Raw genomic sequence first — 27,364 nt, forward strand, 5'->3', positions numbered from 1 at the left:
AGCAAGTCCTTCCCCCGGTGGACCTGGCTTCCTCGTATGCATGAGAATCCAGACTCCTTCCACCTCAAGTGACAGGATCTAAGAGGAGGGGAGACTTGCGCAGACACTGGAGGGTAGGACTAAAAGCGCCAGCACTGCAGTCAGGCAGATCCGTTCTAAATCCTAACCTTGCCATCTACTAGCTGCATTAGCCTCCCTGAACCTCATCTATAAAAGGAGCCTAAAAATCGTATCTTCCGAAGTTGTACTCGGTAAATAAGAAAGGACATGCCTAGCCTGTCACACCTTTCCTGGCAGATAGGAAGCACTCAGTCAATATTTATTGAATGAATGAAGGTGAGGTAATGTCTGTCACCCTCTCCCCAGGTCTCCTCCTCCCTTCCTCCCACCCCAGGTCGGCAATCCCAAGCTGTGCTTCCAACTGTGAACCTCCAAGGTCCCACCTCTGCCCCAATGGGCCCCGTCCCCAAGAGCTCCACCCCCATCTCAACCCCAGGGCCCCAGAATCCTGGCCTGCTGGAGCTAGAAGGCCCTCAGAAATCATTAGACACATGCCCCTCTGGCTTCTGGAACACCAAAGCCCAGAAAAGAAAGGTAACTGCACAGGAAAAGAGAAACAGGTCCCAGACGCGGTGGTCAGAGAATCAGACCCGCCGTGCGCCCAGCCACACAAATGCTATGCAAACTGACAAATGGAAATCTCAGGCACACGGGTGGGGGGGGGGATATAAACCATGTGCAGGCATTTTTCTAGCATGACGGCAGGTGAAAAACTGTTGTAGATAAGAAGTGGCCATCAGGTGAAGGAGCCACACCTGAGGTGGAGGGGGGACGGGAAAGGAGGGAGAAGGGAAGGAAGGGACAGGTTAGAGGTGTCCTAAGGGGGTGGTCCCTGGGCTCAGGAGGCCTCCAAGAAGCCTGTACCGATCTCTTACCCCAGCCAGAGAAAACAGGAAGACGGTCCTCTTCCCTCTTACCAAGGGTGGGAAGAAGAGAAGACGATGTAACTGGGGGAGGGTGGTTTGTGTGAACCTCAACAGGTACTAATTGGGACTTCCTGTCTCTCCGGGGCCACTGTGGCAGCCACTGGGCTCTCCCCAAAGCCTGTGTGTAACGGGCACTGTGCTCAGTGCTGTGGGGCAGCCGGTCAGTTAACAACCGGGAGGTAGGATAGGAAAAGCCCCCCAGAACCCGCCGCAAGGGCTATGAAGAACATTGAAGCGTTATGCTAATTTAGTAAAAGATCAGATCACTTCCACCATCAGAAAAAGGAGGCGGCATTTGAACTGTGCAGAGGGAGTAGCATACAGTGCTCAGAACAGGAGCCCTGATACTTACTGGCTGTGCAACACTGGGCAGGTTCTACCCTCTCAGCCTCACTTTACCCACCTGCTAAATGGAAATAATAACAGCCCCATTTATGAGCTGTTATGAGGACTAGACAAGATTGGAGGCCTTTAAAGTGTTGGTTAGCTCAGGGCCTGGCACCTAGTCAAAGCTCAATAAATGCTGGATATTGCAATAGGGATCATTGGGGTTGGTGGTGGGTAACATACCATCTGGAAAGAACACCTTAAACAAGGCAGAGAGGCAGAAAAGCTCTGGACGTGTTCTGCGAGCAGGAAATAGTCCTTGAGACTAGGGTCAAGGTAGGTTGGTAGGGACACCAGTCTGGAAAGGAAGGCAAGGTCCTGTGCTCGTGGCTTTCTAGGTTTATAGGCACATGGTTCCTTGGCCTTGGTGCCACCTCCTGGGACCTAAAGAACAGAGGATAAATATGGGGGGACCTCAGATGGTAAGTCCATGATGGGCGCTTACAAAGAGCATTGGAATGGGAGTCCAGAGACCTGACTGAGCCAGGCTCCATCACTAGGGACGTGTATGCCTTTGACAAGTCACCTCCCAGCTCTGTAGATGAGGCAGGTGGCTGGCCCCATACCCCTGACGCTGGTAAATAATTTTCTCATCATCTTCTTCGAGAACCTCACGACCACCGCGGACCTGGAGGGCAGGCAAGGGGCGGTGTCTGCGCCGGAAAAGGGACTAAGAAGCTGGGCCCCATCTAGCTCCCAGGATGTTGTGAGGATGTACTGGGGGGGGGGGGGGGGGGAGGCTAGGTGCGCTCGGCCACCTGTGAAACTCCAACCAGATAGCTGCGAGCTCTGATAGGCACCCGCCGGGGGTTTACAGATGAGTGAAAAGAGTGCAGGAAGGGGAAGAGCCCGGTCTCTTGTCACACAGCTGGTGAGCGCTTGAGAGGAGTCCAAAGCCAGATTGTTTCCAGAACGTCCCCCACGGCTTCTCTAAAGGCTCTCGACTCCTTGCAGCGCTTACCCTTGGGGAGTGCGTCCAGACGGAAGCTCCAGCTCCGGCCCCGGCCGGATAATCCCTCAGGGGTTCCTAAAAAGGGGGACCAGGAGTCTGGGTCTCTGCGGGCGCGGTAGGGAGAGGCTGCCAGGCCGGGTTAGGGCAGACAGGTGTTCCGCAGGGTCGGGACCCGCCCCGCCAGCAGCCCCCGGCCGCCTCCCCCGGGCCCCCCGGCTCCTCGGATGCAAATCACCGGTTTGCATGGGCCCGGGGCCAGGCGCGGGGGCCCTGCCAGGGGGGGCGTGGCCGGCGGCCCCCGCCCCGCGCCGCGCCGCGTGCTCACCTGGGGCGTGTGGCGATCCCGGCCGTGTCGAGCGCTGCCCGGGCGGGAGCAGCGGAGCGCGCGACAGCGGCGGCGACGGCCCCGGCAGCGGCTTCCACCGCGGCGGCGGCCGGGGGCGGGAGGAAGGAGACCCTGGCTTCCCAGTGGGCCCGGCCGGGGCAGACGCGAGGGGCCTGGGGGGGCGCTGGCTTTGGCCCCGCCTGGGGCAGGATGGTGAATCTGGAACCCATGCACCCAGGTGAGGGGCGGAGGGAGTGAGCGCCGACAGGTGTCCGCGAAGGGCAGCGGGGGCGAAGGAGAGGGGCACCGGTCTCGGGGGTCTTACTCCCCAGCGGCCAGGAGAGGGCAGTGTGGATAGCGGGTCAGCCAGGGGCCGGTGCGGGTATTTGGATGGGGTGGGGTGGGGGGAGCCCCTGGAAAAGAAGAGAGGTGGGGAATGGGCGGGGGGGGGGGGGGGAAGTAAGGGCCGGGAGGGCTTCTGAGGCCTCCAGTCTGGAGACTGGCAGATGTGTGGGACTTGTGTGTGCTGAGCTGTTATAGTCTGGCTGAAGTTGCCCTGCTCACTGATTGCAGAAGGATGGCTCACTCAGTCAGCCAGGGGTGTGGGCCTGGGAGTGCGTAAGGGAGGAGAGTACTTGTATCCACACGTTACGTGTTTTGTGTCTCAGGCGTTTATGGGAAGTGGAGGCAAAGTGGGCATTTGGAAGGTCTGGCGGGGGGGTCGCTAGGAGAGGTGAGGGGGGCCTGGCACTTACAGGGGCACACGCGGGGCGGGTGCCATGCCACACACGTATCGATTAGGGCTTGTGGAAGCCTGTGTCCCTGTGCATCAGAGGTGAGTCTGCTGTCCTCAGGGGTGTGGGGGCAGGAGGTGGAGCAGACCCCATGTGTGAAGGCGTGCCCACCCACTCGCTCTGTGGCTCTTGGCAGTACTATAGGCCCAGTGCATGGTGGTGCTGGGGAATCTGGGTGCAGGGGCTGGTTAGGAGCTCTGCGGCACCCCGGAGGAAGAGCAGCCAGCCACACGGACCTGTTGGATGGGTGCTTCCAAGCCCCGCTTTGCTCCGGGCAGGGAACCCAGGAGGTGCAGATGCTTCTCCGGGAGTCAGTTTCCCCTACGTGTATGGCATGGGGGCATGGCGTGAGGCAGGGCCCCTCCGTTCACCCTGCTGGTCCGTCCTTCCACAGACAGGCTAGGGCAGGAGCTGCTTCATCCTGAGCCGCTGGGCTTGGCGTTGGGGTGGGCTCTCTGGAGGTTGGAAGGTTTGAGTGGAAGACCAGACTCAAGGTGAAGAAGGCCAAACCTGATTTGGTCATTTCAAGTCGCCGATTTGCCTCTCAGAGAGGGCAGCACCACGTGACCTTGACTTAGGCTTTCCGGCCTGCTGATGGGAATTTTGTACCGCTCCTCCTTTCTGGAGGAGTAGAGAGGAAGAGTGAGGACAGGTACATTTCCTGACCTACCCCAAGGAGCAGAGCAGTCTGGAGGCTTTGGCCCTTCCTGGGGCCTACCAGTCCTAAAAACAGGCAGCAGCAGGTATGTGAGGAGACCCAGGGTCCGCAGTTCCCCAGACTTGGTCTTGGCGGGGCTGAATGAAAAAGGCAGCCTGGGGGCGCCTGGGTGGCGCAGTCGGTTAAGCGTCCGACTTCAGCCAGGTCACGATCTCGCGGTCCGGTCCGTGAGTTCGAGCCCCGCGTCAGGCTCTGGGCTGATGGCTCGGAGCCTGGAGCCTGTTTCCGATTCTGTGTCTCCCTCTCTCTCTGCCCCTCCCCCGTTCATGCTCTGTCTCTCTCTGTCCCAAAAATAAATAAAAAATGTTGAAAAAAAAAAAAATTTAAAAAAAAAAAAAAAAAAAAAAGAAAAAGGCAGCCTGCCGGGGAGGTGTGGACTCCGAGTGGATCCCCAGGTGCTAGGACATGTCAGGAAGGGCCAGGTGAGGCCAAAGGAAGCACCCAACTGGGTGTCATCCAATATCTGGAGGAAGTCAGTTTCCAGACCCCGTGGCACGGAACATGGAGCTGGGACCCCTGGGGGGCAGATCCTCTGTCCTCCCCGCTTTACTTCCTACCAAGAAGCCTCAGGCTGGAATGGGAGCAAGACCTCAGAAAGGTGGGCCCTCAGCCGGAAGTTCTGTAGGGCCAAGATCAGAGACTTCCTAGGGGTTTTCCACCTCATTGTCTCCCGGAGGTTCCTGCTCTGGGGGAAGGGCGAGGAAGTGGGACAGCTAGGACCCAGCAGGGATCTGGCGGAGAGAGGAGAGCTGTGTGGCCAACCGGGAGAGGGCCAAGCCCCCCCCAACACCTTGGCCTTGGAGGAAGCTCCAGGCTGACCCTTCCCTCACTGCCCTCCTGGAGGCAGGGGTTCCAAACACAAAAGGGGAGATTGAGCTAAACCCAAGGTGGGGTCCCCATCTACCATGGGTGGGTTACCTGATTCACCTGTCCACACTTACCCCTCCCCAGCCCACTTCTTTAGTCTGTCTGCACTGCCCTATGAGTTTTCTCAGTCTTGGCCACTCAGCGGCATCTGGTCCCCCTTTAGTGGCACCCCAAAGAGATCTCTCAGTTGGGACTTTCTGTGGATCTCTCCGACTGGGTCTCCATTCGAGGGCTCTCCTTGCTGGGTCTTCTTGGGCTTTTCAGTCTGAGGTCATCCTTGTGGGGTCTTTCAGTGTGGGCTCTGCCACAGGGTCTGTGAGGGAGGGTCCCTCTCTAGGGTCTCTCGGTTCAGGATCCTCTGGGTGGAAATTTGGTCTCTCCTGAGTTTTATTTTATTCCCTCCCAGTAATTCTTCACATACAGCGCTTCCCCTGAGAATTTCCAGTCCTGGGCCCTCAGAGACTCCTCCTCAATTGATTTACTGGAGCAATTTGGGTGGGGAAAGGAGGGAGAACAAGAGCATAAAAAGTAGGGTCCCGCATTCAGGTCCACAGACAATGTGGCCCCTGACCCGGCCCAGCTTGCCACTCCGGTGACCCAGGTGTAAGCCATGATTCGGGTCGGCCTGGGTCTCAGCTCTTTGTACTTTCTAGAGCCATCTCTCTCCAGGAACATGAACGCTTGAGCAGGGATGAGGTCACCAGAGCTGGGGACACCCCAGCCAAGGGGGGTCCTCCCACTCCTGGGTCAAAAACAGGCGGGGGGGGGGGGGGCGGGGCGCCTGGGTGGCTCAGTCGGTTAAGCGGCCGACTTCGGCTCAGGTCACGATCTCACGGTCCGTGAGTTCAAGCCCCGCGTCGGGCTCTGAGCTGACAGCTCGGAGCCTGGAGCCTGTTTCAGATTCTGTGTCTCCCTCTCTCTGACCCTCCCCCATTCGTGCTCTGTCTCTCTCTGTCTCAAAAATAAATAAACGTTAAAAAAAAAAAAAAAAACAGGCAGAGGGGTAGATAAGAGTCAGGCAGACAGCTGGGGAGGGACAGAAGAAACAGAGGAAAACAGTGGGAATGGAGGGGGGACACTGGGTTGGCCCCGGGGCGTCTCTTTTTCTGTCTCCTCACTGTGAGCTGTTTCCTGTCAGGTTTGGGGTAAGTCTCACAGGCTGATACCAGTTACAGCTCGGGAATACCGTTTGGATTTGGAAGATCTCACTGTGAGGGGAAGTGGCTTTATCTTGAAGAGGAAGTGAGAGAAGTCTACTCCAGGAAAAGAGTTCGAGCCATGAGTAGTTCAGAAGTAGGACGGGTGGGCCCCCTGCTTTCCCTCTGGTAGATGTGCCCCCGTCAGCGAGTGTGTGAGGAAGAAGTCAGGAGGGACCTCCTTCACAGAGATGGATATGGACAGTAGAAGACAGAAGGGTGGGCTCTCTGCTTTCCTGGCATAGCCTGGAACTGGGCGTTCAGGACACTATGGACACTCGGCCTGTAGCCTGGGAGAAATACTGTCCCTTGGACTTGGCTCCTTCAGGCTCACGTGCACACCCCGATTCACAGATGTGTGAAGAGGGGCCGCTCATAGGTCATGCCAAGGCACAGGGAGGGCAAGGCCGACATCTTGCCCCAGCTTCAGGGTGTGGTGGTGCCGGTGAGGCAGATGAGGGTCTTGTGTCTGGTAACTGGGATCCACACGGATCCATGTACAGAGCAGCTGAGCCTCCCCAGGGAAGGGAGTGATGGCCAGGAGCCTACTCAGTCGCCTGCCTGCAGAGATAAGAACAGCCGGGAAGGCTAGCCCCACCCCACACCTCTCTCACTCAACCCCCGGCTAGTGCTGTCAGACAGGCATTCGGCTATGGTGGCTTGGGGAGTTTCGGTGTTGGCCCATTTTTAGGCTGAGACCCAAGAGCTCGTCCCACCCATCAGCCTCCTACCCACAAGAACTGGTTCTCAGTATCTTAGCATCCTGTGGGACTTCTGAAGGGCTTCTGTAGATCATCTCAGTCTGCCCCTCCATTCAGGCTCCAATCCCTGTCCAATCCCCAAGCGTCACCATGTCGCTCCCGTGTGGGTACATCAAACGAGATGTCCCGGCAGAGTACGGCCCTTTGCCTCCTTCAAAAGTCATTTTTAGACATGATTAGGACTACCTTTTAAGCTAATTTAAAGGATATGTGAGATGACTCTTGGCTATATTTAAAGGCGATGCAGGGAAAGGGTGTCAGAAGGGAGTCTGGGTTACGGGCATGAAATTATGGTTTAGCTCAACCGTTACCCTGCTTAAATGTCAGGAATTGGAAACAGGTTGATTTGAGAATCTGGTCATCAATCCCAGCCTTACTGCTTCTTAAATTCTTACTGTCCCCATGAGCTCCTTCCCTGTGAAGTCAGCATTTGGAGGACGCCTAAGGCTTTCCAGGTAAAGGACAAATTACAATAGCACCGAGACAGAAAACCAAAAGCTATTTCTTTTTATGGGAGAAGGGGGCTAACATAAAGCTGAGGTATCTGTTTAGTTCATTCATTTATCCCGTGCTTACTTTGCACCAGGAACTGAGCCAGGCCGTTTTCAGTCAGCATTTGGTTTGCTCCTTGAAAGAACTCTAGGAAGGAGCATTATTCCCCCCCCCTTTTTTTTTACTTGAGAAAACTGAGGTTCAAATAGGGAGCCGGGGTCCCCCAGCTAGTTAACTATAGCACTGGGATTTTAATCCAGGTCTGTCTGCCACCAAAACCAGTGCTCTGAATTCCGTCTGCTATGGAAGCAGGTTAAAAAAAAACTCCTGAAGGGGAGGACTTGCCCCCTCCCCTACCTTCCGGGCAGTCTCAGACCTCTTCCTCAGCACCCCTGTAGAATCCCTATGGGGGAGTGTGAGCTGAGCAGATCTGTGTTTAGTAATGCCCAGCTCCAGGGGTGGAACGAAGCAAAGCCCACTTCTTTATTGGAGCAGAAGGTGAGCCGCAGCTGAAGCCCTTTGCAGATGCATCCAGGTGACCCACGCTAGTTATTCTGCATATTGACGCACGACAGACTGTACAGAAAGTTTCAAACTGCAGCCGGAAGGACTTACGTTAGGCTCAAGAAATGCCTTCTTAAACGTAGTGCAGTGGGTAGGGGTGCAGGATCTCCCCTCAGGCTCTGTGACTGTGCAGGCCAGCGTGGCTGTCGAGACAGGGCCGCGTGGGGCTCCGAGCATTTACCTGGGAGTCATCGCTTTGGCGGGTCTCAAAATATTCCTCAAGTCACGGTGGCTCCTAAAGTTGCTTATTCCAGCCTCTGCTTCTGGGTTGTTCTAAGGGTTGGAGAGCCTCTGTCTGAATCTGCCCCCCACCACATGCCCCCCCCACCCCCACCCCACTCCGTCTCTGTCTGGCTTGGCATGGTAGTCACCCCTCCTGCACTATAGTCACTACACCCCCAGGGGCCACAATGGAAATCTCTGCCAGAGCCACACACATCATTGCCCTAAAAAAAAAAAAAAAAAAGTAGTTTTTTCACACCCCCCCCCCCCCCCCCGTTTTTCCTGGGGCAGAGGTCCGCCCTTTTTCCTCATCCTGATCATCTCCAGACCTCCGGGGTCCACACTGCCAACTGCCTGATTACCTGATGCAAATTAAGACTGCCTGCTTCACTGGGATTGGCTGGGGAGCCGGCTATGCAAATTGCCTCACCAAGACTTTATCTGGTTTGAAAGAGTTAAAGTGCTGCCCCAGAGAAGAGGGTGGGGGTGGTGTGTGGGGGGGGGGGGGGTCAACACGATTTGAATAAATATTCTTCTGTCTTTAACGGCTTCAGTATTTGGGTGGTTTAATAAGGAGAGGAGCTGAGAAGAGTGAGTTAGTTCAAAGTTGCCTCTTTGCTTCTCTCTGCTGATCCTGGAGGAGACTTAGGGGCCTCTTAGGTGGTGGCAGCTGTCTGTTAAGGGTAAATGTTTAATTTATTGAAATGAAGCAGGGCAGAGAGGCCGGACCAGCAGCACCAGGGGGCTGAGATCAGGCCTGGTGTAGGTATTCTCTCTCTGCGGGGCACTGACCCACCCACCATCCCTTTCTCACAGAGCACGTTGAAGGAGTAGGAAAGAAGGTAAGGATCCCCAGAGGAGAGGATCTCCGGAGGGGCCACACAGGGGCTAGGATTTCATCCCCAGACGGTGGGCAGACCTCCGAGAGCCAGATAGAGAACAGGGGCAGGAGTTGGGCAAGGAAGGTGAGAAAGGCAAGCCTTGGCTCAAGGGTACTCTTAACCCCCAGGGTAGGGTTATGACAGGGCAGGGGTGAGGGAGAGACAGATATTTCTTACGCTACTTACAAAAATAAAATAAAATAAATCCCCCCAATCCCAAAGGAAACGAGGATTGAAAATGGGAAGCCTTCTCCCCCACCCCCCACCTCGCTGTACCCCTCCTCTTGTTAAATTTTTACCAACTGAGACTGGTGATTGAAGGAAGTGGCTATGAAGGATGCAAAAGGTGAGAGATCCCACGGTAGCTGTGGGGAGGGGGAAGAAAGGCCAGGGAAAGGAGGCAAGCCTGGGAGGAGGGGATTTGTGCCCTGAGCTCATGAATATTCTAATGGTTGTATGTTCGGGGAATCAGGAATTTGAAAGTCTGATGGTTGTTGTAATTACACATTTATCTTTGCTGTTTAGCTAAAGCCACATATGTCACAGCGAGAAAAATTGTGACCTGTTATTAAAATCAGTTGTGTTTTCCCTGCAGATATCAAGATGAGTGGGGATGTAGCGGATTCCACGGATGCTCGAAGTGCCCTCGGCCAGGTGGAGACAGGTAAGGGTCTTCTCTTCTGGGGACTGCAACAAGAAAGCCCGGGCAGGAGAGAGTTGTTGAAAATCATCGAACAATGCGGTGTTTTTTCTCACTCAGTCTTTCGGCCAATCAGACCCCAAAGCTGAGAGTCTTAGGAAATGACGGAATTCCTTAGAGACATGGGATATGCCCCTGGAGTCTTTCAACACTAGATGTTGGTCTAGGGTGGAACACAATCTCTGGGACTAGTCTAGGAAAGGGCCAGATCCTCAAAAACAAAATGGAAACAGAAAAGTTAGGGAAGACACTGACTTATTTTATTTTATTTTATTATTGTTATTTTTTAAACATTTATTCACTTTTTGAGAGACAGAGACAGACGTGAGGAGGGCAGGGGGCAGAGAGAGAGAGAGGGAGACACCGAATCGGAAGCAGGCTCCAGGCTCTGTGCTGACAGCTCAGAGCCCGACGCGGGGCTCAAACTCACAAACTGCGAGATCATGACCTGAGCCAAAGTCGGGCGCTTAACCGACTGAGCCACCCGGGCGCCCCGAGACTGACTTTCTGATATGCCATTCCAACACCCTTCAGTAGAGGGGGATTAAGGCCTTTTAACCCCAGATTTCTCAATAGGCCTAGGCAAGGAACAAGCCAAGAGGCCAAATTATGTGCATGTGGGTGGTAAATAGACCCAGAAAGAAAGGCTTGGTGCCTGGAGATGACTTTGCTTTGTGAAGAAGAGAAAGAGGACAGGAAAGAATTGAGAAGAAAGTTTCGTAGCACTCTGCTTTTAACTCCACCGTCCAAGCTTTGCTTTGAAAGCTCCATATAATTAAAAAGAACTTAGAGAAACATGAGTATAAATTGTAACACCACCAAATAACTTTAATAGCCTTCCAACAAGACCTCAATTAGTCTTTCATCTGGATCATTAGAGACATAGAAATTAGAAGTGGAAGAGAATCAATGTCCCCCAGAGCTAAACTCTTTTCCCAAGTCTTCAGGTGCAGTCTAGTTCCATTCTAGAAGCTTGGGTCGAGGGCAAGATAATTGGGGGTCTTGTCGGGGGCATCTGGAGGATACGTTTACCCTAAGCTTTTCTGCCGCCCTATTTAATATTGAAACAGTGCCTATCGCACGGGTCGCAATACTCATTGGAGCTGTAGGTTTTATATTTTGCTTTGTGAGCACGGACAGCTGGGCTAGGAGAATACGGGCCAGTTCCACTCAATTTTCAATGGATTTAACCGCTGAGTATGTTTTACTGAGGGTCTGTGGAAGGGGGCACATTTTCTCCCCGGTTGAGAAGAAAATTCCCTCCAACCTGAAGAACTTGAGCAAGGCTTTAAAATCAGTTCAGCTGGAGAGTGGTAGGCACAGCCTTTTCCCTGGACAAGAATCAGACTCCAGAAGCCACTATTCAGGAGAAGTTGGGTGGCCCTTTCCTGGTAGCAGGCTGGCGGGAGCCACTTCTCACCTGGGCCAGCTGTACTGCCCCCCCCCCCCCCCCCGTGTGTGGGGCCACAACTAAGAGAGTGCCAGTGCGGGAAGACCACACTTCGCAGGCTGGCACGGGTGTTCTGTTACCAGTGATGCAACCAAGTTCAGGGTAACAGTGTTGGGAGTGGGAAGGAGCTACGTGGAACCCTAGGAGGTGAGCCAGGGGAGAAATGGAGTTCAGATCCCTGGTGGGGGTTAGGAAGGTTAAGGCGTTAGAGATAAACCGAGCGCTTTCTAGCCTCCTCTCTGGGACCGTGGGAGCTAGGTGCAGACTAAGTTGAAGGAGAAAGAATCCGAACATTAGCTGGGACTTTGGGAATCTGATTGTCCTCCGGTTTCATACGTGACCTTCTACCAGCCACTTTGCCTCCTTAGGAGGCAGGAATAGAAGACCTTTGAAGGGTATGGATTTAGAATCACACAGACCTAGGGTAAAAATCACAGCTTAGCTGCTCACCACTTGTATGATCTGATAAGTTAATTTAGCCTCGTCATTTCTGTACGGGGGGGGGCAATTAATGCCCATCTTAGAGCGTGGGTTGAGAGCTCACTGCAGTGATGTTTAGCACGGTGCTTGACACATGGCCACTGTGATCATTACCTCTGATGGCATCATCAAGATTCTGTGATTCTGTAGTTTACAGAATGCACATCAGGGCTAAGCACTTTGGGGCTCCCGGTAGCTGGGGTGCCCCTCTCGTCAGGCCAAGTGGGTCAGCCCTGGAGGCTGGTTTTTCTCATTTCACATTCAGCAAAGGATTCTGTGTGGGTCTTCTTCTACTCCATGGAGACCAAGAAGTTTGTGCTGTCTGGAACTTCACCCCCTAGATTCTTTACTTCTAGGGACTCAGCGCCGTGGCTGGTAGCACCCATACTTAGGTGATCATCAAATTACTGTAGGTTTTTAAGGGCAAGAAAAAAGAGCTAGCTAATTAAAGTAACCAAACTTCCTGGAAAGTCATTCTGACTCATTTTTTACAGAGAAAAGCTTATTATGAGTCACAATGGTTACCAACTTGGTTAAATGGCTTCCTTTGGATTTTTAAAAGGCAGATTCCCCTTCCCAGCAGTGCATGAATTAGGGGGTGGTTTGTCTCCGAGTTTTAAAGGAACTACAAACAAAGGTGACCTAGAAACCCCCAGCTCCCTGAGAGCACCTTCTGTGTTGTGTGAAATCCCCAAGGGGCACGAGGGTTGGGAACTGGGAAAGGGAAGGCATTTCCCCATCCACACAGGCTAGGACTGCAAAGGAGAGCATTCTCAGGTCCAGACACAGACCTCCTGGCTGGCAGAGACCTGGCAGGCAGCTCATTCTTCCCTTTCCTCCTGCTTACGAGGAGCCGAAGCGCGGACAGAGGATCAACTAACTGCCGAAGACCTCAGAGTATCTCTATGGCAGCACTAGGGACCAGAGAAGCTTCCTATCCCGTTCGGTCCTCTTCCTACACCACCTCCCCCCGCCACCAAGAGAGGACTGAAGCCACGTTTCCAGATTTCTGAATCATTAGCTTTTCTATCCTTTCTTTTATTTCCCTGACTGTTGTTTTCCCTTCGTTCCTGAGACTGACAACACTTTTTTTTTCTGTTCTCAATTGGGTATTGAGTGGTCAATAAAAATACACAGGCTTACCCACATTTCACAAGCCCCCAGGTCTGTAACTGACAACGCCTAAGCACCCAAACGGCTAACCTTAGGACTTTAGACCACACTGGTCACCATGTAGCCTCAAACACAGGCAAGGACAAATACGGGGGGCACGGAAAAAAGGAGAGAAAGTCCGGCCACATTCACAGAGCCTCTTCCTCACACCTGGGCACCTGTATGGGTATTCACACTCACCATCTCATTTCACTCTTACCGTCCCTGTTTTTATCAATGAGGGGGCTGTGGCTGAAGAATGAGAAACTAGGAGCACCCGGGTGGTCCAGTCAGTTAAGCATCTGATTCTTGACTTTGGCTCAGGTCATGATCTCAGGGTTCACGAGTTTGAGGCCCATGCCAGGCTCCGAACTGCTCGGGATTCTCTTTCTCCCTCTCTCGCTGCCCCTCCCCTGCTTGAGCATGCGTGCGTGCTCTGTCTCTTTCAAAATAAAGAGATTAATTTAACAAGAAAAAAAATAAAAAAGGAATGGAAAACTAATTTGCCCAGGATCATACAGCTTCTAACCAGGAATCAAACTCAGGCCTGTCTGACTCCATTAGATTCTTATCTTGGCTCTGCCATTAACTCCCTGCAGATTATTGGGCAAACATTTCCCCACCGGGACCTTTATCTTCCTCCCATAAAAGAGGGATTTGGGCTGGATGATGTCTAAGAGCTGAACCTTGAAAACAGTGTACACGTTCTGCTTTTCCAAATTCTCTGCCATCACTTTCCACGTCCTGTATTCATGGGAAGGCTTCCTTTGTGTGGAGCCCTCCCTCTCTACCCATGGCCCTCTGCCCTTCCCCCACTCATGCTCTCTCTCTCTCTCTCTCAAAAATAAATAAACATTAAAAAAAATTTTAAATAAAAGAGCTCACTCGAGCACCTAATGTATTTGGCCTTTACAACAATTTGGTGCAGGTAGATATCATCATCCCACTTTGAAGAGGAAACTGAGGCTGGTGATGGGAAAGAATGTTCACTGCTTTTCCCAAGATCCCACACCTAGCAAATGACAGAATCAAACCTGGGTCTTCCTGGTGACTTTCTACCCCAAGATGGTGGTGGGAAGACTGGGGACCAACACAGGAACCAGGGATAGAGGACACAAGAAAGTGGTAACATCAGGAGAGATGCCAAGATTGTGGAGGGTGGCACTGGTCGGAGGGGCTGGAGGGAAGCCAAGCCTCTGGAAGGTGGGTTGGTCTAGTCCAAGAGGCAGAAGCCCTGTGTGGGGCCAAAACACGCTTGCCAGGAAAGAGCAGGAACTCTGGTGAACTGGAGGCAGGGGTGAGAATCTGGCCACAGAGAGAATTTCTCCTTCCCTTCTCTCCTCCCGAGCCGGCCTCACCAATGCACCAGTCTCCCCCGACCCAACCCTTTGAGGGGGCAGTGAGGCGGGCTCGCAAACCCAAACAAGAGGGGAGCAAATTCCTTGGCCCCCTTGTCCTGCTCGGAGATATGGGAAGGAAGAATCCTGTGAGGGGGGCCAGGGGAAGCCAGGGAGCTAGAGACGAGGGAGGGGCTGAGCTGAGTCACTTGTCCATTCCTGCTGCCCTTCTCCACCCTCAGTTGTCCTGTCTGTGAGGTGGCAGGACTAATCCCTGCCCCACCTTCCAGAAGGACCCCCAAGGCATCTTAGTTGTTTGGGGACCCTTTGCGCGTCACCCTGAGAACCTCCAACATGGTTTTAGGAAGGAATGGGCATGATCATGGGGGTGGGGGGGGTGCATACAGGCTAGTGACTCTCGTGAGACCCCACAGGAAGAATAAGTAACTGACCCAAGACTACAAAGTCCCTCTGAACCAATTCATTCCTCGCCACCTCCAGCCTACTGAGTCCCCAAGAAAAGAAGCCGAGGGTACAGAAACTGTCTCAAGACAACCAAGAAACGAGGTTCCAGGCAGAAACAGGCAGAAGCCTTTTAGGGATGTCTGTGGCTTTCGATCCAAATATTTACGGAACACAAATATCCTTTCAATGACCGAGAGGACAGCACGCATCTACGAAGTACTTGAGGGGAAGGTGAAGAATCGTCTCCTATTGACAGCCCGTTCTAAACGAGGTACACGTGCACACACACACACCCGTCCTTTTCGTGATTAAATGGGAGTGGGTATGAGCGTGCTTCGCAAAGTGTGTGCCAGTGCACCAATACAATCCATCGTTTCGGTTGATAATTATCAGAAACGTTCAGGAGACAAGACAAAGCTCTGTCACTGAGGAATGTGGGACAAGTCAACTTGTGCCCTAGACTTGAGTTTCCTCGCTGTAATGGGAGGGGGGAGCTGGAAGAGGAAGAGGAAGAGAATGGATTCGTGGGCTCTAGGATTTGCCCCGGGTGGCACTGGTCCTATGGCCCAGTCTGCACCTGTTCTGTCCTCACCTCTCTCGAAGAGAAAATTGAAACCCCACAGTCCTTCCAAGTGTCCAGGGGGGACTGATACGAATTCTTGAGGATGTAAGGATTCTGGGGATGTAGGGATTCTTGTCCATGCCTCTCTGTTCCCTTGGGGACATTTCAAAACCATCCTTGGAGAATGAAGGGATCTACTGTTAGGTTTTCTTTCCTCATCTGCCCTCCGTCCTTAAGGGTGGCTCAGTCAGGCAAGCGTCTGACTTCGGCTCAGCTCATGATCTCGTGGTTTGTGAGTTCAAGCCCCACATCAGGCTCTGTGCTGACAGCTCACAGCCTTGGGCCTGTTTGGGGTTCTGGGTCTCCCTTTGCCCCTGCCCTGCTCACACTCTGTCTCTCTCTCTCTCTCTCTCTCTCTCTCTCAAAACTAAACAAACTTGGGGCGCCTGGGTGGCGCAGTCGGTTAAGCGTCCGGCTTCAGCCAGGTCACGATCTCGCGGTCTGTGAGTTCGAGCCCCGCGTCAGGCTCTGGGCCGATGGCTCGGAGCCTGGAGCCTGTTTCCGATTCTGTGTCTCCCTCTCTCTCTGCCCCTCCCCCGTTCATGCTCTGTCTCTCTCTGTCCCAAAAATAAATAAAAAATGTTGAAAAAAAAAAAAATTAAAAAAAAAAAAAAAACTAAACAAACTTTAAAAAAATCTTAAAAAAAAAAAAAGGGGGACACCTGGGTGGCTCAGTCGGTTGAGCGTTCGACTTCGGCTCAGGTCATGATCTCACGGCTCGTGAGTTCGAGCCCCGCGTCGGGCTCTGTGTGGACAGCTCAGAGCCTGGAGCCTGCTTCGGATTCTGTGTCTCCCTCTCTCTCTCTGCCCCTCCCCCGCTCATGTTCTCTCTCTCTCTCTCTCTCTCTCTCTCAAAAATAAATAAACATTCAAAAAAATTAAAAACAAAAAAAAAGAAACTTAAAAAAAATCTTAAAAAAAAAAAGGAAGCAAAGAAAAGCTAACCCCATAATTTCTCTCGGCCACTTGTTCTTGTGGGATACAATCCTCAGCGCCTAGAAGTCCTTCCTCCCTTCTTGCGTGAGCCCTTCTACACTGCAGCGTAAGCCTGTTGCCTCTTGTTACAGCCTTCTAAACCAGAGTGTTTCTAGTTTCTGGGACAGGGAGTAAGTACTAACTTACCACCCACACTTCATACTGTGGCTCCGACTGCCAGAAATCTCAGGAGAGCAGTCTGTACCCGGAGTCTGCCTGTAGCTGTCAGAGAACCTTAGCGAACAAAACAACTACAGCAGCTATCCTTTCCACTCACTGTTGTCCATCCTCGATTCCCAAACCCAAGTCCCCAGGGCAAACAAGGCAGGATCGTGCTGCCCAGATGAGCCACAGGTGACCGGGCCAGCCCTACCTGGCACCAGCCCTTGTCATTCTGGGGGGGTCTCTTGAAGGAAGTGGCTCCCCACCACACTTGCCTCCATCTTTGCCCCCCCCCCCCGGAAGCTCGTGGACTTCCTTTCTCTTCAGCCTTAGAGGGGACAAAGAAAGAGAGCCCAGAGCGGAGCCCCCACGTGACATCTCTTACCACCCCCGTGGTTTTATTAGTGGCCATTCCTTACAGCGTGGCCTCTCAAAGGATCTGGGGGTACAGGGCCAGGTGTTTTTGCTTCTAGTCTGTCACCGACCGGCACACGGTCCTACCGTGGGGGACCACAGATCACACCCACCACACACGTCCAACAGGGCCCCAACTAGTCTATACCTGCCATCAACAGCAAGAACCCACTCATCCCAAGCTTGGGTTGCTGTGAACATTTCTAAACTCACTCCCTATGTCTGTATGTACCTGGTCTCGGACGTTCGCAAACAGTTCACGGAGCGGCCCGGGCTGTTGGAGCACATTTTGGGGTGCTCTGACTTAGAGGAGTTTGCACTGTGTCTCAGAACGTCCCTGCCCCTTGACATGCCATGAGCGGTGGGTACATCCGACCTTGGGTATATCTTATGATCTTCTCCACACTCCTCCCCTCCCGCTGTGGGTGTCCTGGGTGCGATGATGAGGAGATCTAGCAGGAGAGGCTGGTCCCCGGCTGTCCTTTGCTGGCAGGGGTGGATGACACCCCACCCTCCGCGTGCACAGTGGGAGACTCAGGCCACCTCGACTTGCTGCGCCTCAGCCCTTCATTAAAGTGCCCAAAACTTACAGCCCACCCTCACCCTCCCAAGTGTGAGTAAATGCTTTTGGTCCCTCGGGTCCACCCTCTTCCTCAAGAAACAATTAGGGCAAAGAACACCTGGTGTGGAGAAGTGCTGACGGAATGGGGAAAAAAGAATTTAAGGAGAAACGAGCTCCCCACTTGGGATGGGTTTTAGGGGCTTGAAGAGCAGCCCAGGTCCAGGCAACTGAAACGCCCCTCCATCCCGCTGGCTCACAGACAGACCCGCTTACACATCCGCGCTCACAAAATCTCCACCTCGAAGCCCTGTGGCCCACGGGGGTGCACCCACTGGCAATCTTCCCTGCTGGCAGAGGCTGCGCTTTCAAAGGCAGGCTGGGGTTCGTGGTTGGGGGGGCGGGGTGTGAACCTGCCGGAGGTACCGGGGAGACAGGATGGCAGGGTCTCAGGCCAGCACTTGCTAGTGGGTGCCCCCCACCACCCCGTGTTGGAACCACCTCCCCTGTGAAGGGCGTTGCCTGCGATCACCCATCCTTAGGAAGAGTCGCTGAGAGGGAGAAGCAGCTTTGGGAGGAGAGGGAGGGGATCGGAGCTGAGCATCCTTAAAAAGGAAGCTGTATGGGGCGCCTGGGTGGCTCAGTCGGTTAAGTATCCGACTTCAGCTCAGGTCATGATCTCGCGGTCCGTGAGTTCGAGCCCCGCGTCGGGCTCTGGGCTGATGGCTCGGAGCCTGGAGCCTGTTTCCGATTCTGTGTCTCCCTCTGTCTCTGCCCCTCCCCCGTTCATGCTCTGTCTCTCTCTGTCCCAAAAATAAATAAAAAACGTTGAAAAAAAAATTAAAAAAAAAAAAAAAAAGGAAGCTGTATGAGGTCACCCCAGGTAGGGCTAGGTCCCCCTCACTGGAGCCTGAGGGTCTGGCTGGGCAGGGCAGGCTCGGAGAATGAGCTGAGCCCTCGGGCTGCGGCATTTCATTTCTAGAGACTTCAGCCACTGACTTCTCAGTCCCCTCCTGCCTCTTCCGTGGGCTGGTGCTCACTGGGGAGCTCTTCTGGGGTAACAGTAGGGCACTGGGCAGGCCTTTGTGCTACGCCAGGAGCATGGGAAACTGAGCTGCTGGCATCTCCCAAAAAGCACCAATGCTGTTGACTCAAAAAATAATAGGTGTTCATTTGCATGACATTTTACATATAGGTTCCACGCTGGGCTTTTCATCTCCTACCACTGGTACCTTGGCTAGGTCTCCCCTCTCCCGCCGCCCCCTTTGGGGGCCCTTCTCTGTCCTCCAGACTCCAGAACTTCCCCACCAACACCTAGCCCATCCTTGGATTAGCCCAGCCCAGGAAAAAACATAGCGGTTGACCCTCGCTTGGGTAAGCTGGGTCCAGATTTGAGAGAAACGCAGGCAGGCTGGCAGGTCTGGGCCCCGCCGGGCACCTTAGTTAGGGGTGCCCCACCTGCCTGCCCTGAGCCCCAGCAAGGACCCTAGCAGGGGGCTTGTTCCCTCCCCCGCCCCCTAACCTGGTCGGGCTGGGAAGAGGAACAAAAAATCTAAACCTGAGAGCCCAGAGAGGTGCCGAAAGGAGAGGAAACCCAGTGGTTGCTATGACGATGGGGTCTTGGCGCCCGATTTGCATAGGGCGATGATTTCCATACTGCAGGGTTAATTTCCATATCCCTGCCTCAAAGCCTGTTGGGGCGGGGAGGGGGAGAGGGGAGAGGTCATTTGAAATTCAAATGAGGATGATTAAGGTTTTCTTGAGGAGGGAAGCTCGGACAAAGGGGGTGAAGCTGGCTGGCAAATGTCTGCCCCAGGCTCAAAGTTATCAAAGGGAGGCGGCAGTCGGCTGACTCCCTCCCGCCCCGCCTCCGCAGGCCTCTGGAGAGCTGGCGGTGGTCAGGCTGGGCTGGGTGCTACTGGCCTCTGCCTCCTGGAAGAACCAGCGAGGTCCCCCTCCTGCCCTTGGACTCTGCTTACCCCTCCATGTGCTGAGGATGCCTGAGCTCGGAGCGCCCCTGGCGTGTGTTCTAGTTCTGGGCTCAGGCCCACCTCCCTCTGGCGACCACAGACTGGCCACCTCAGTTTTTCCAGCTGTGAAATTGGAAAAAAACAATTTGCCCTCTCTTGTTTGGCCGAGGAGATGTGAGGACAGATGGATTCTGGCCTCTGTCACCGACCTGCTCTCTTAGACAAGCACTTCCCATGTTTGGGCCTGGAGGTCGTGCGTTGGATGACAGGTGTGAACTTGAGGGTCTCGAAAAATCACCTCTGGCTCTAAGATGCTGTGATCTGAGAGCACTCTGATCCTTTGCACACACCAGTTATTATTTGTAAGATGCTTTGAATGAGGTGAATTGCACCAAGGTACAGTCATTAAGAGTGTAGACTTTGGAGCCAGAGTCTATATGTGAATCCTAGCTTCTCTGCTTACTAGTTTTATGACCTTGGGCCAGCTCCTTGATGGCTCTCTGCTCAGTTGCCTAGTCTGTAAAATGGGGGTAGTAATTGTACCTACCTTATGAGGGTGCTGTGAGGATTAAATGGGTCAGCATTAAACTGAAACACGTACATCACTGCCTGCCGTAGAGTAATGCTGTTCGCTAGGATCAGTGTCAGAAGCATGAAGTGTCCACGGAGTGGAGCGGGGACTCGACAGCCAGTCCAGGGAACCTCCATGAGGACTATGAGTAGACCTGCCCATGAATCCATCCGCTTTGGCCAACACACTGTTGTGGCCGTTTGCATTTGGGAGCGGGGAGCACACTTCAGGGAAGGGCCCCAGGAGCAGCTCTCAAAGCTAGGTTGGCCTCCCCACTGAGCACCTGCCCAGCTCAACCCATGTGGGCTCCTCGTACTGATCCTGGCTCTCAAGTCTGTCTTTATTTCTCAGGAGATACACAAATGACAGAAGGGAAGGGAGCTGGTAGAGAGACGCGCCCTCCCCCCCCCCCCCCCCACCCCAGGATCCAGTGCCAAGAGACAGGCCAGATTCAATGCGATTAGGTGACGCTGATAGTTCTGGAAAATCCAAAAGTCTTTTATTTCTTGCCAGCTTCTGCGGCAACTGCGTATGAGGCTTCGTTTGCGAATGGCGTGAGGCAGCACGGACAGCCTTTGCCTGGTAGATGGACTTGGGTTTGAGTTTCTGCTCGGTGATTTACTAATCAGTAACCTTGGGCAAGTTGATTAACCTCTCTGAGCCCCCAGTTCCCCCATCTGTACAATGGGGTAATAAAAGCTCCTACTCACTGGGCGGTTTTGAGGGTTGAATGGTGCATGTGTGTAAAACGTTTATTACCGAGCTTGGTGCGTAGTAAATGCTCAATAAATGTCAGCTAGTAATTATTCCTTATTATTTGAAAACAGTGTGTTGATGCCAAATTGTTTGAAAATTCTCTGATCCAGTCCTATTCTCCTGTTTTATGGGGAAGGAGACTGGGGTCAGAAAAGGGGAATGACTTTCCCAAGGTCACAGTGGGGGTTTGAGACCAGACATTTCTTTTGGACCGCTTTCCCCGCCCCGGGGGGGGGCTATATCCTCTGTCCTTTTTTGTTTTTGTTTTGTCGTTTCACTGGACTAAGCCTCCTCCCTCTCCCCAGCGCCCTTCCCTCAGAGGCGGCTTCCTCCAACCCCAGAGAAGAGAGGAAGACCTTACCCTACCAGAAGGAAAGGAGAGGGAAAGGTCATGGGGTCTGGGCTCAGCAGCCAGCTGTGTGACCTATAACAAGCCCCACCCTGTCCGAGCCTCTGCTCACTGATAAAACAGGAGCCCTGTAGCTCTGGCCGGCCCGATAGACCCCACAGGCAGGTGAAGGTCAAACGCAAACTGGATATAGAAGGTGCACAGCACAGCCAAGGCACAAACCCAATGCCTCTCACCGTAGCCTCTGCGTGTCGGCAAGGGCACTGGCCCTGGAGCCAGCTTTGAGGTCCAAGTTGCTTCCCCCTCCCACCTTCCGTGACCCCCAGGGCTGGCAGTGGGGCCCAGCCTCGGTTTCCTTGTCTGTAGAACAACTCGTGAGGAAGGAATGAAACCAGAGTGTGTCCTTGGCAGCTTTCGGAAGTGTGAGTTGTTCTACAAGTGTGAGATAGCATCTCCCGCCTCAGCTTTCTTCCTGCACACGTGCCCCTCGGAGCTGTACAAGGACATCTGTGCCCATGGGAGAGCCGGAGCCCCACCGAGTGGCCCGCTTGGGCAGCTCCTTCTATCCTTATCCCCCACCGCTTTTCACCCGCCTTCACTCTGGCCCCGGGGAAGAGGGCTAGGATAGAGCCGCTCAGTCTCTGGCTGACCTTAAACCTCTTTCAACCTCTTCCCTGCTAAGGCTGGGCCAGGGGCACAGTGGTGCCCTTCTGGACTTGACCTTTAAAGAACCCTCCGGCTGTGGTGCAGACTGGAGTCTGGGCCCTGGAACTCTGGCGATTTGTTCCTGCTGTGTCGTTCGTGGCCTGTGTGACCTTTAGCTCATCACTTGTCCTGTCTGGGACTCAGTTTCCTTACCTGTCAATGGCGGGCATAGCACTAGGAGTCCGTAGTCCCCCAGAGGCGGAGAAATTTCTGGTAGCAAAATAGCAGCTGAAGTGCTTCTCTGAGATGCCCTTAGTGCAGCCAGAACTAGGCTTATTTAACAGAGCTCTTCCCTTGGAGTTGGATTTTTGTATTGTTTTCCAGGCTCAGGGGACTAGGAGTGGAGACTTTGGTGGGGACCTGGCTCTTCTGGCCGCATTCCTTGCCGCAGGGACCTGAGTCCCTGGCCTGTCTTTCTGGAATTTGGCGCATCCGCCCAGATGCTCCTTCAGCGTCGCCTCTGATGGTGCTGCCCACTTGGGGCCTCCTTGGAGATGTGTGTGGCATCCCGTGTCCTGCCAGCAGGAGACGAGGGGGCAAAGTAGGGAAGCCCCAGGGAGTCCCATCTATGGCTCAGGCTGAGAAGTAATGCGATTGCATTTCCTAACAAAAAAGAGAGAGAGAGAGAGAGAGAGAGAGCAGACCGTGCACATGAGGAGCCTTTCATTTGTACAGAATGACCTGGACCTGACCGATCGCAGAGGGAGCTGGGAGGATGCTGGACTTCTCCCCCAGCAAAGGGGTGCAGTGGGGCCCCTGTTCCCACTGTGGCTCGGCCCCAGGCTGATCTGAGCGAAGGGGCGAGAGAGCTAGGCTTCGGGGTTCCTTCTCCCAGCCGTGCATGTGGCGAAAAGGCATCAGGTGGCTCACTCACATAGGCCACGTCCTGAGGAATCCCTGAGGGTACCTGCTCTGCTATTCTACCTCGGGGCAGGAAGGAAGAAGCTTTAAGTCTTGACAATTCCCAACGGCACAGATGGCCAGAGGTCAAGGGAAGCTGAGAGGTCACCCTGTCCTGGGGTTAGCAGATGGGCTTCTTCAGGACAGCTGATCCTGACCATCAGTGGTGGTCGCTGAGCAGGGACTTTAGGAAAAAGAAGAGGGTGTAATGATCCACCAGTGGTACGGCCCTGGGCATGGCTTGCACCCACACGGCTTGCCTGCGCTTGCTGTCCACACCCTTAGAGGCAAGGTGACTGAGGACACTCAGCTAATGGGCAGCTGGGAGCCAGATCTCCCTGACCCCTAAGCTAGAGCCCTTTCTAGGTCCTGTATCCCATTCCTCAGGGGTCTTCTGGGGTCCTCCTCAGGCTCCTCCTGGGCATTTCTTTGCCCCTACGAAGGAGGTGGCAGGAATGCAGACAGAAACTTTTTTGTTTTAATATTTAAGGGAAATTGAAGGCTACGGAGATTAAGCCACTTGCCCAAAGTCCGGCGTAAAACAGCCTTTGAAGTAACCCTCGAGCTCAGGTTCCCGAGTGTTCTCTGTACAGAACGCTGACCATTAGGCAACACCTTCCAGTGCCTTGGAGGAATCTCAAGTAACAAAAAAGGTAGGCATGGTGTCTGTGGGGTCCTGGAAAAAAAAAAAAAAACTGCTTTGACTGGTTTCAATGGGAAGTCTCCTGGCTGGCTCCGGTGGCTGGCTGCCCAGGAGCGTCTCCAAGGTCCTGGTGGCTTTAATAATTGCTCTCCCAGGAAGTGCCAGCCAGCTGCCAAGTGGTTCTAAAGTGGCACTGGGAGTCTTACTGGGTTATACTGGGTGCGGAGCTGGAGAGCGGAGGAGCCGTCCAGAACTGGGAGAGGTTCAGCCTCGTTGCCGAGCACTCTGCCTTGTTTGCCGGGCAGAAGTGAAAAATCCTGCTGGTACAGTTCTCCATTCCTGTGCTTCTCCCTCCCTCCCCCAGAGAATTGCTCCCCAGGCAAACTCACATCCCAGGGCTTGCCAAAGCTATGCAAATCAGCAGGCTCTGCGGGCTCAGAGGTGGGAAAGCAGGGGGGCTGGGGCGGGCTCCTCCTGTCCACTGTGGGCTGGGGTCCCCACAGGTGGTACGCATCCCTTAACCTGGCGAGACTCAGTTTCCTCCTCTGTAAAACGGGGTGTGTAGTAATGTTTCATCTTCCCAAAGGCAGGGAACTTGCCCTGATGATCTCCTGAGGTCTCTTCCCAGGCCCCTGAGCCAGGGTTTCAGGGTGTTTGCCCTCTTCCTGCTTTCCTGCTGGAAGCCTCATGGCCCAAAGGTTGCCAGGGGACAACGAGAACCCAAAGAAGCCTGGAGAGACTCCAGGTGGTGGCTCTTCCAGCTTGGCACAGATCTGACCCATTTCCCCCCCAACGCCTCCAAATGGGGGATTCTGAAGCTTCCTTCTTGAGCCCCTTCTGCCTTTCCTCTCCGTTCTGTGTCCTTATCTTTTATGTGTATGCAGAACAAACAGGATAGAGGGAAATGGTGAGTAGAGCTCTCTGGGCCTCTGCACGGGCTGCAGACAGGGACCCGCTTCTGGGAGGGGAGGAAAGGTCGGGGTACATTTCAATCAGCTGCATTGAAGGGAAAGACTTCCGAGGTGGAAGGAATTTTAGAGGTTCCCTGACATCCTCCTGCCATCAAATTGTCCCTCAATTCAAAAGCCACTTCGGTCCCATCCCTGAAACGAGCAGGCTCTGCTTGAATATTCCCAGCAATGGGGAGCTCTGTTGACGTGAAACTGTGGTTTGCACGGCTGAGCAAATTCACTTTTTACAAAATCCTTTCTCATACTGAGATGAAACCTGCTTCCTAGCAGCTTCGCCACTGACCCTGTTCTGTTCTTTGCTGCTGTAGGCTAAGCCTGGTTCACTTCCATGCCAATATTTGGAGAGGAAGGAAAAGTCCGCTGATATTTATTTAAGCACTTACTATGCACGAGGCCCTGTGCCAAGTGCTTTCCAATGTTCCCTCATTGGATTGTCTTACAAAATTTTTATTTTGAAAAACTTCAGACATAGAGAAAAGAGAGAAAACAGCTAATGAACAGCCATACACCCATCACATGGATGTAATCGTTGTTAACTTCTTGCTATATTTTTTCATCTGCTTGTTTCTGAAGCATTGTTTTTTTCTTTTTCCATTTTCGAACAATTTTTATTGTGGACGTTTTCCCCGTCTACTCATTGCCTACTCTCAACAACCATCACATTTCTGCCTTTTAAAAATTGTTTTCTTAATGTTTATTTTTTGAGACAGAGAGACGGAGTGTGAGCAGGGGAGGGGGAGAGAGAGAGGGAGACACAGAATCCAAAGCAGGCTCCAGGCTCTGAGCTGTCAGCACAGAGCCTGACGTGGGGCTTGAACTTACAAACCATGAGATCGTGACCTGAGCCCAAGTCAGATCCTTAAATGACTGCTGAGCCACCCAGGTGCCCCAAATTTCTGCCTTTCTTGCTGCTGGAATATTTTCTTGTAAATTATAGACATTATAGCAGTTCCACCCTAGATGTGTCAAGGATGCATCTGTAAAACAGGACATTTTCCTTCTTCATTATAATACCATTATTACACTCAAAATGAATCTCATAGCTAATTCTCATGGCAATGCTGCAAAGAAGGCTTCACCTAAAGGCAAGTGTTCCCGGCACCCCTGGACTTCATCCTCTTATAGCTGAAAGTTTGTACCCTTTTACCAACCTCTCCCGATCCTCCCCACCCCCCTACTTTTCTACTCTCTCACACTCTGTTTCTGTAGGTTTGACTCTTTAAAAACATTGTTTTGAGGTTCCACATATAAGTGATACCATGCGGTACTTTTATTTCTCTTTTTTCACTTAGCATAATGTCTACAAGTTCCATCCATGTTTTTACAAATGGCAGGATTTCCTCTTTTCTCATGGCTGAATAATATTTCTCTCTGTGTGTGTGCATGTGTGTGTGTGTGTGTGTGTGTAAATAATATCTTTATCTATTCATCCATTGATGGACTCTTAGGTTGTGTCCATACCGTAGCTATTGTGAATAACGTTGCAGTAAACATGGGAGTGCAGATATCTCCTTAAGAGCATGTTTTCATTTTCTTTGGATAAATACCCAGAAGTGGGATTGCTAGATCATATGAGGCAAATAGTCTCATAGTTGGGTATAACTTTGTGCAATTTGACGACTTTAGTGGACTGCCCATATGAAGTAGAAAAGTAGATTTCTGGGCTAAAGTATTTTATTTTTTTTATTTATTTAAAAAAAATTTTTTTTAACCTTTATTTATTTTTGAGACAGAGAGAGACAGAGCATGAACGGGGGAGGGTCAGAGAGAGGGAGACACAGAATCTGAAACAGGCTCCAGGCTCCGAGCTGTCAGCCCAGAGCCCGACGCGGGGCTCGAACTCATGGACTGCGAGATCATGACCTGAGCCGAAGTCGGCCGCTCAACCGACTGAGCCACCCAGGCACCCCTGGGCTAAAGTATTTTAAACAGAATTCCTGATTTAAAAAAATCTTTAGTTTTTTCTTTTTCATTTTTATTGAGGTAATAAAACATATAAAACTTAAAACTAAAATTTAAAGATAAAATGTACCATCTTAAGCATTTCTAAGAGTACAATTCAATCTCCCCTGTCTTTTATATGTACAGTTGATTTTCTTTAATCATTTTTTAAGTTTATTTATTTTGAGAGAGAGAGTACAAGCGGGGTAGGGGTGGAGGGAGAGGGAGAGAGAATCCCAGGCAGGCTCTGCACTGTCAGAACAGAGCCCGATGCAGGGCTCGAATTCACGAACCGTGAGCTGACGTCAAGAGTTGGACGCTTAGGGGTGCCTGGGTGGCTCAGTCGGTTAAGCGGCCGACTTCGGCTCAGGTCATGATCTCGCGGTTTGTGAGTTCAGGCCCCGCGTGGGGCTCTGTGCTGACAGCTCAGAGCCTGGAGCCTGCTTCAGATTCTGTGTCTCCCTCTCTCTCTGACCCTCCCCCGTTCATGCTCTGTCTCTCCCTGTCTCAAAAATAAATAAAACGTTAAAAAAAAATTAAAAAAAAAAAAGAGTTGGACGCTTAACCTACTGAGCCATGCAGGCCTCCCTACACTTGATATTTTCAAAACCTAAGTGCAGGGCTTTGCATTTATTCCTGTTACATTTTACCTTTTTGGTTTCGGCTTCTTCTTAGAAGGTGCCAAAATATTTTCCAATCCTGATTCTATCATCCAGTTTTCTGTATTTAGTCTCCCACTCTGCCTTGAATCACTTCCAAACTCAATCAGCATCCAACCTATTTATTTGCCTAAGCCGTTGATCAAAGGCGAATGCTTGGTTTGTCTGTGTCGGACACTGGGTGCAATGTATTTTTTTGAGGTAAGCTCTACACCTAACGTGGGGCTGAACTCATGACCCCAAGATCAAGAGTCCTATGCTGTACCAACTGAGCCAGCCAGGCATCCCATACAGTGACTTTCCCGGGAACACTGTATGAGTATAGGAGTTGAGAAATCAAGCTTTGGTCTTGATTCAAGTTCTCTGGGGCTGTGTGTCCTCTGCAAGGTGCTTCCCCTCTGAGTTTGGACGTCAGTGTCCTTCCTTCCAACTCTTCCT

General features: G+C 52.6%; 1 protein-coding gene across 2 annotated transcripts in view; it reads left to right on the forward strand.

Annotated features, from left to right (window-relative positions):
• The first annotated feature begins 2,758 nt into the window (after window positions 1–2,758).
• The window catches only part of POU2F3 (POU class 2 homeobox 3), an 80,079-nt gene continuing 55,473 nt past the window's right edge, over window positions 2,759–27,364 (forward strand). Inside the window, exons 1-2 of one of the 2 annotated variants that reach the window (XM_058687058.1) lie at window positions 2,759–2,888; window positions 9,741–9,809. In XM_058687058.1, the coding sequence (XP_058543041.1) occupies window positions 2,861–2,888; window positions 9,741–9,809 (97 nt within the window). In that variant the 5' untranslated portion in view covers window positions 2,759–2,860. Of the gene's footprint in view, window positions 2,889–9,740; window positions 9,810–23,202; window positions 23,366–27,364 lie in introns of those variants that run through there. The other variant, XM_058687060.1, reaches the window with a different exon arrangement.

Source organism: Neofelis nebulosa, chromosome 10 (assembly GCF_028018385.1).
Source record: "Neofelis nebulosa isolate mNeoNeb1 chromosome 10, mNeoNeb1.pri, whole genome shotgun sequence".
In the NCBI taxonomy this organism is placed as follows: domain Eukaryota; kingdom Metazoa; phylum Chordata; class Mammalia; order Carnivora; family Felidae; genus Neofelis; species Neofelis nebulosa.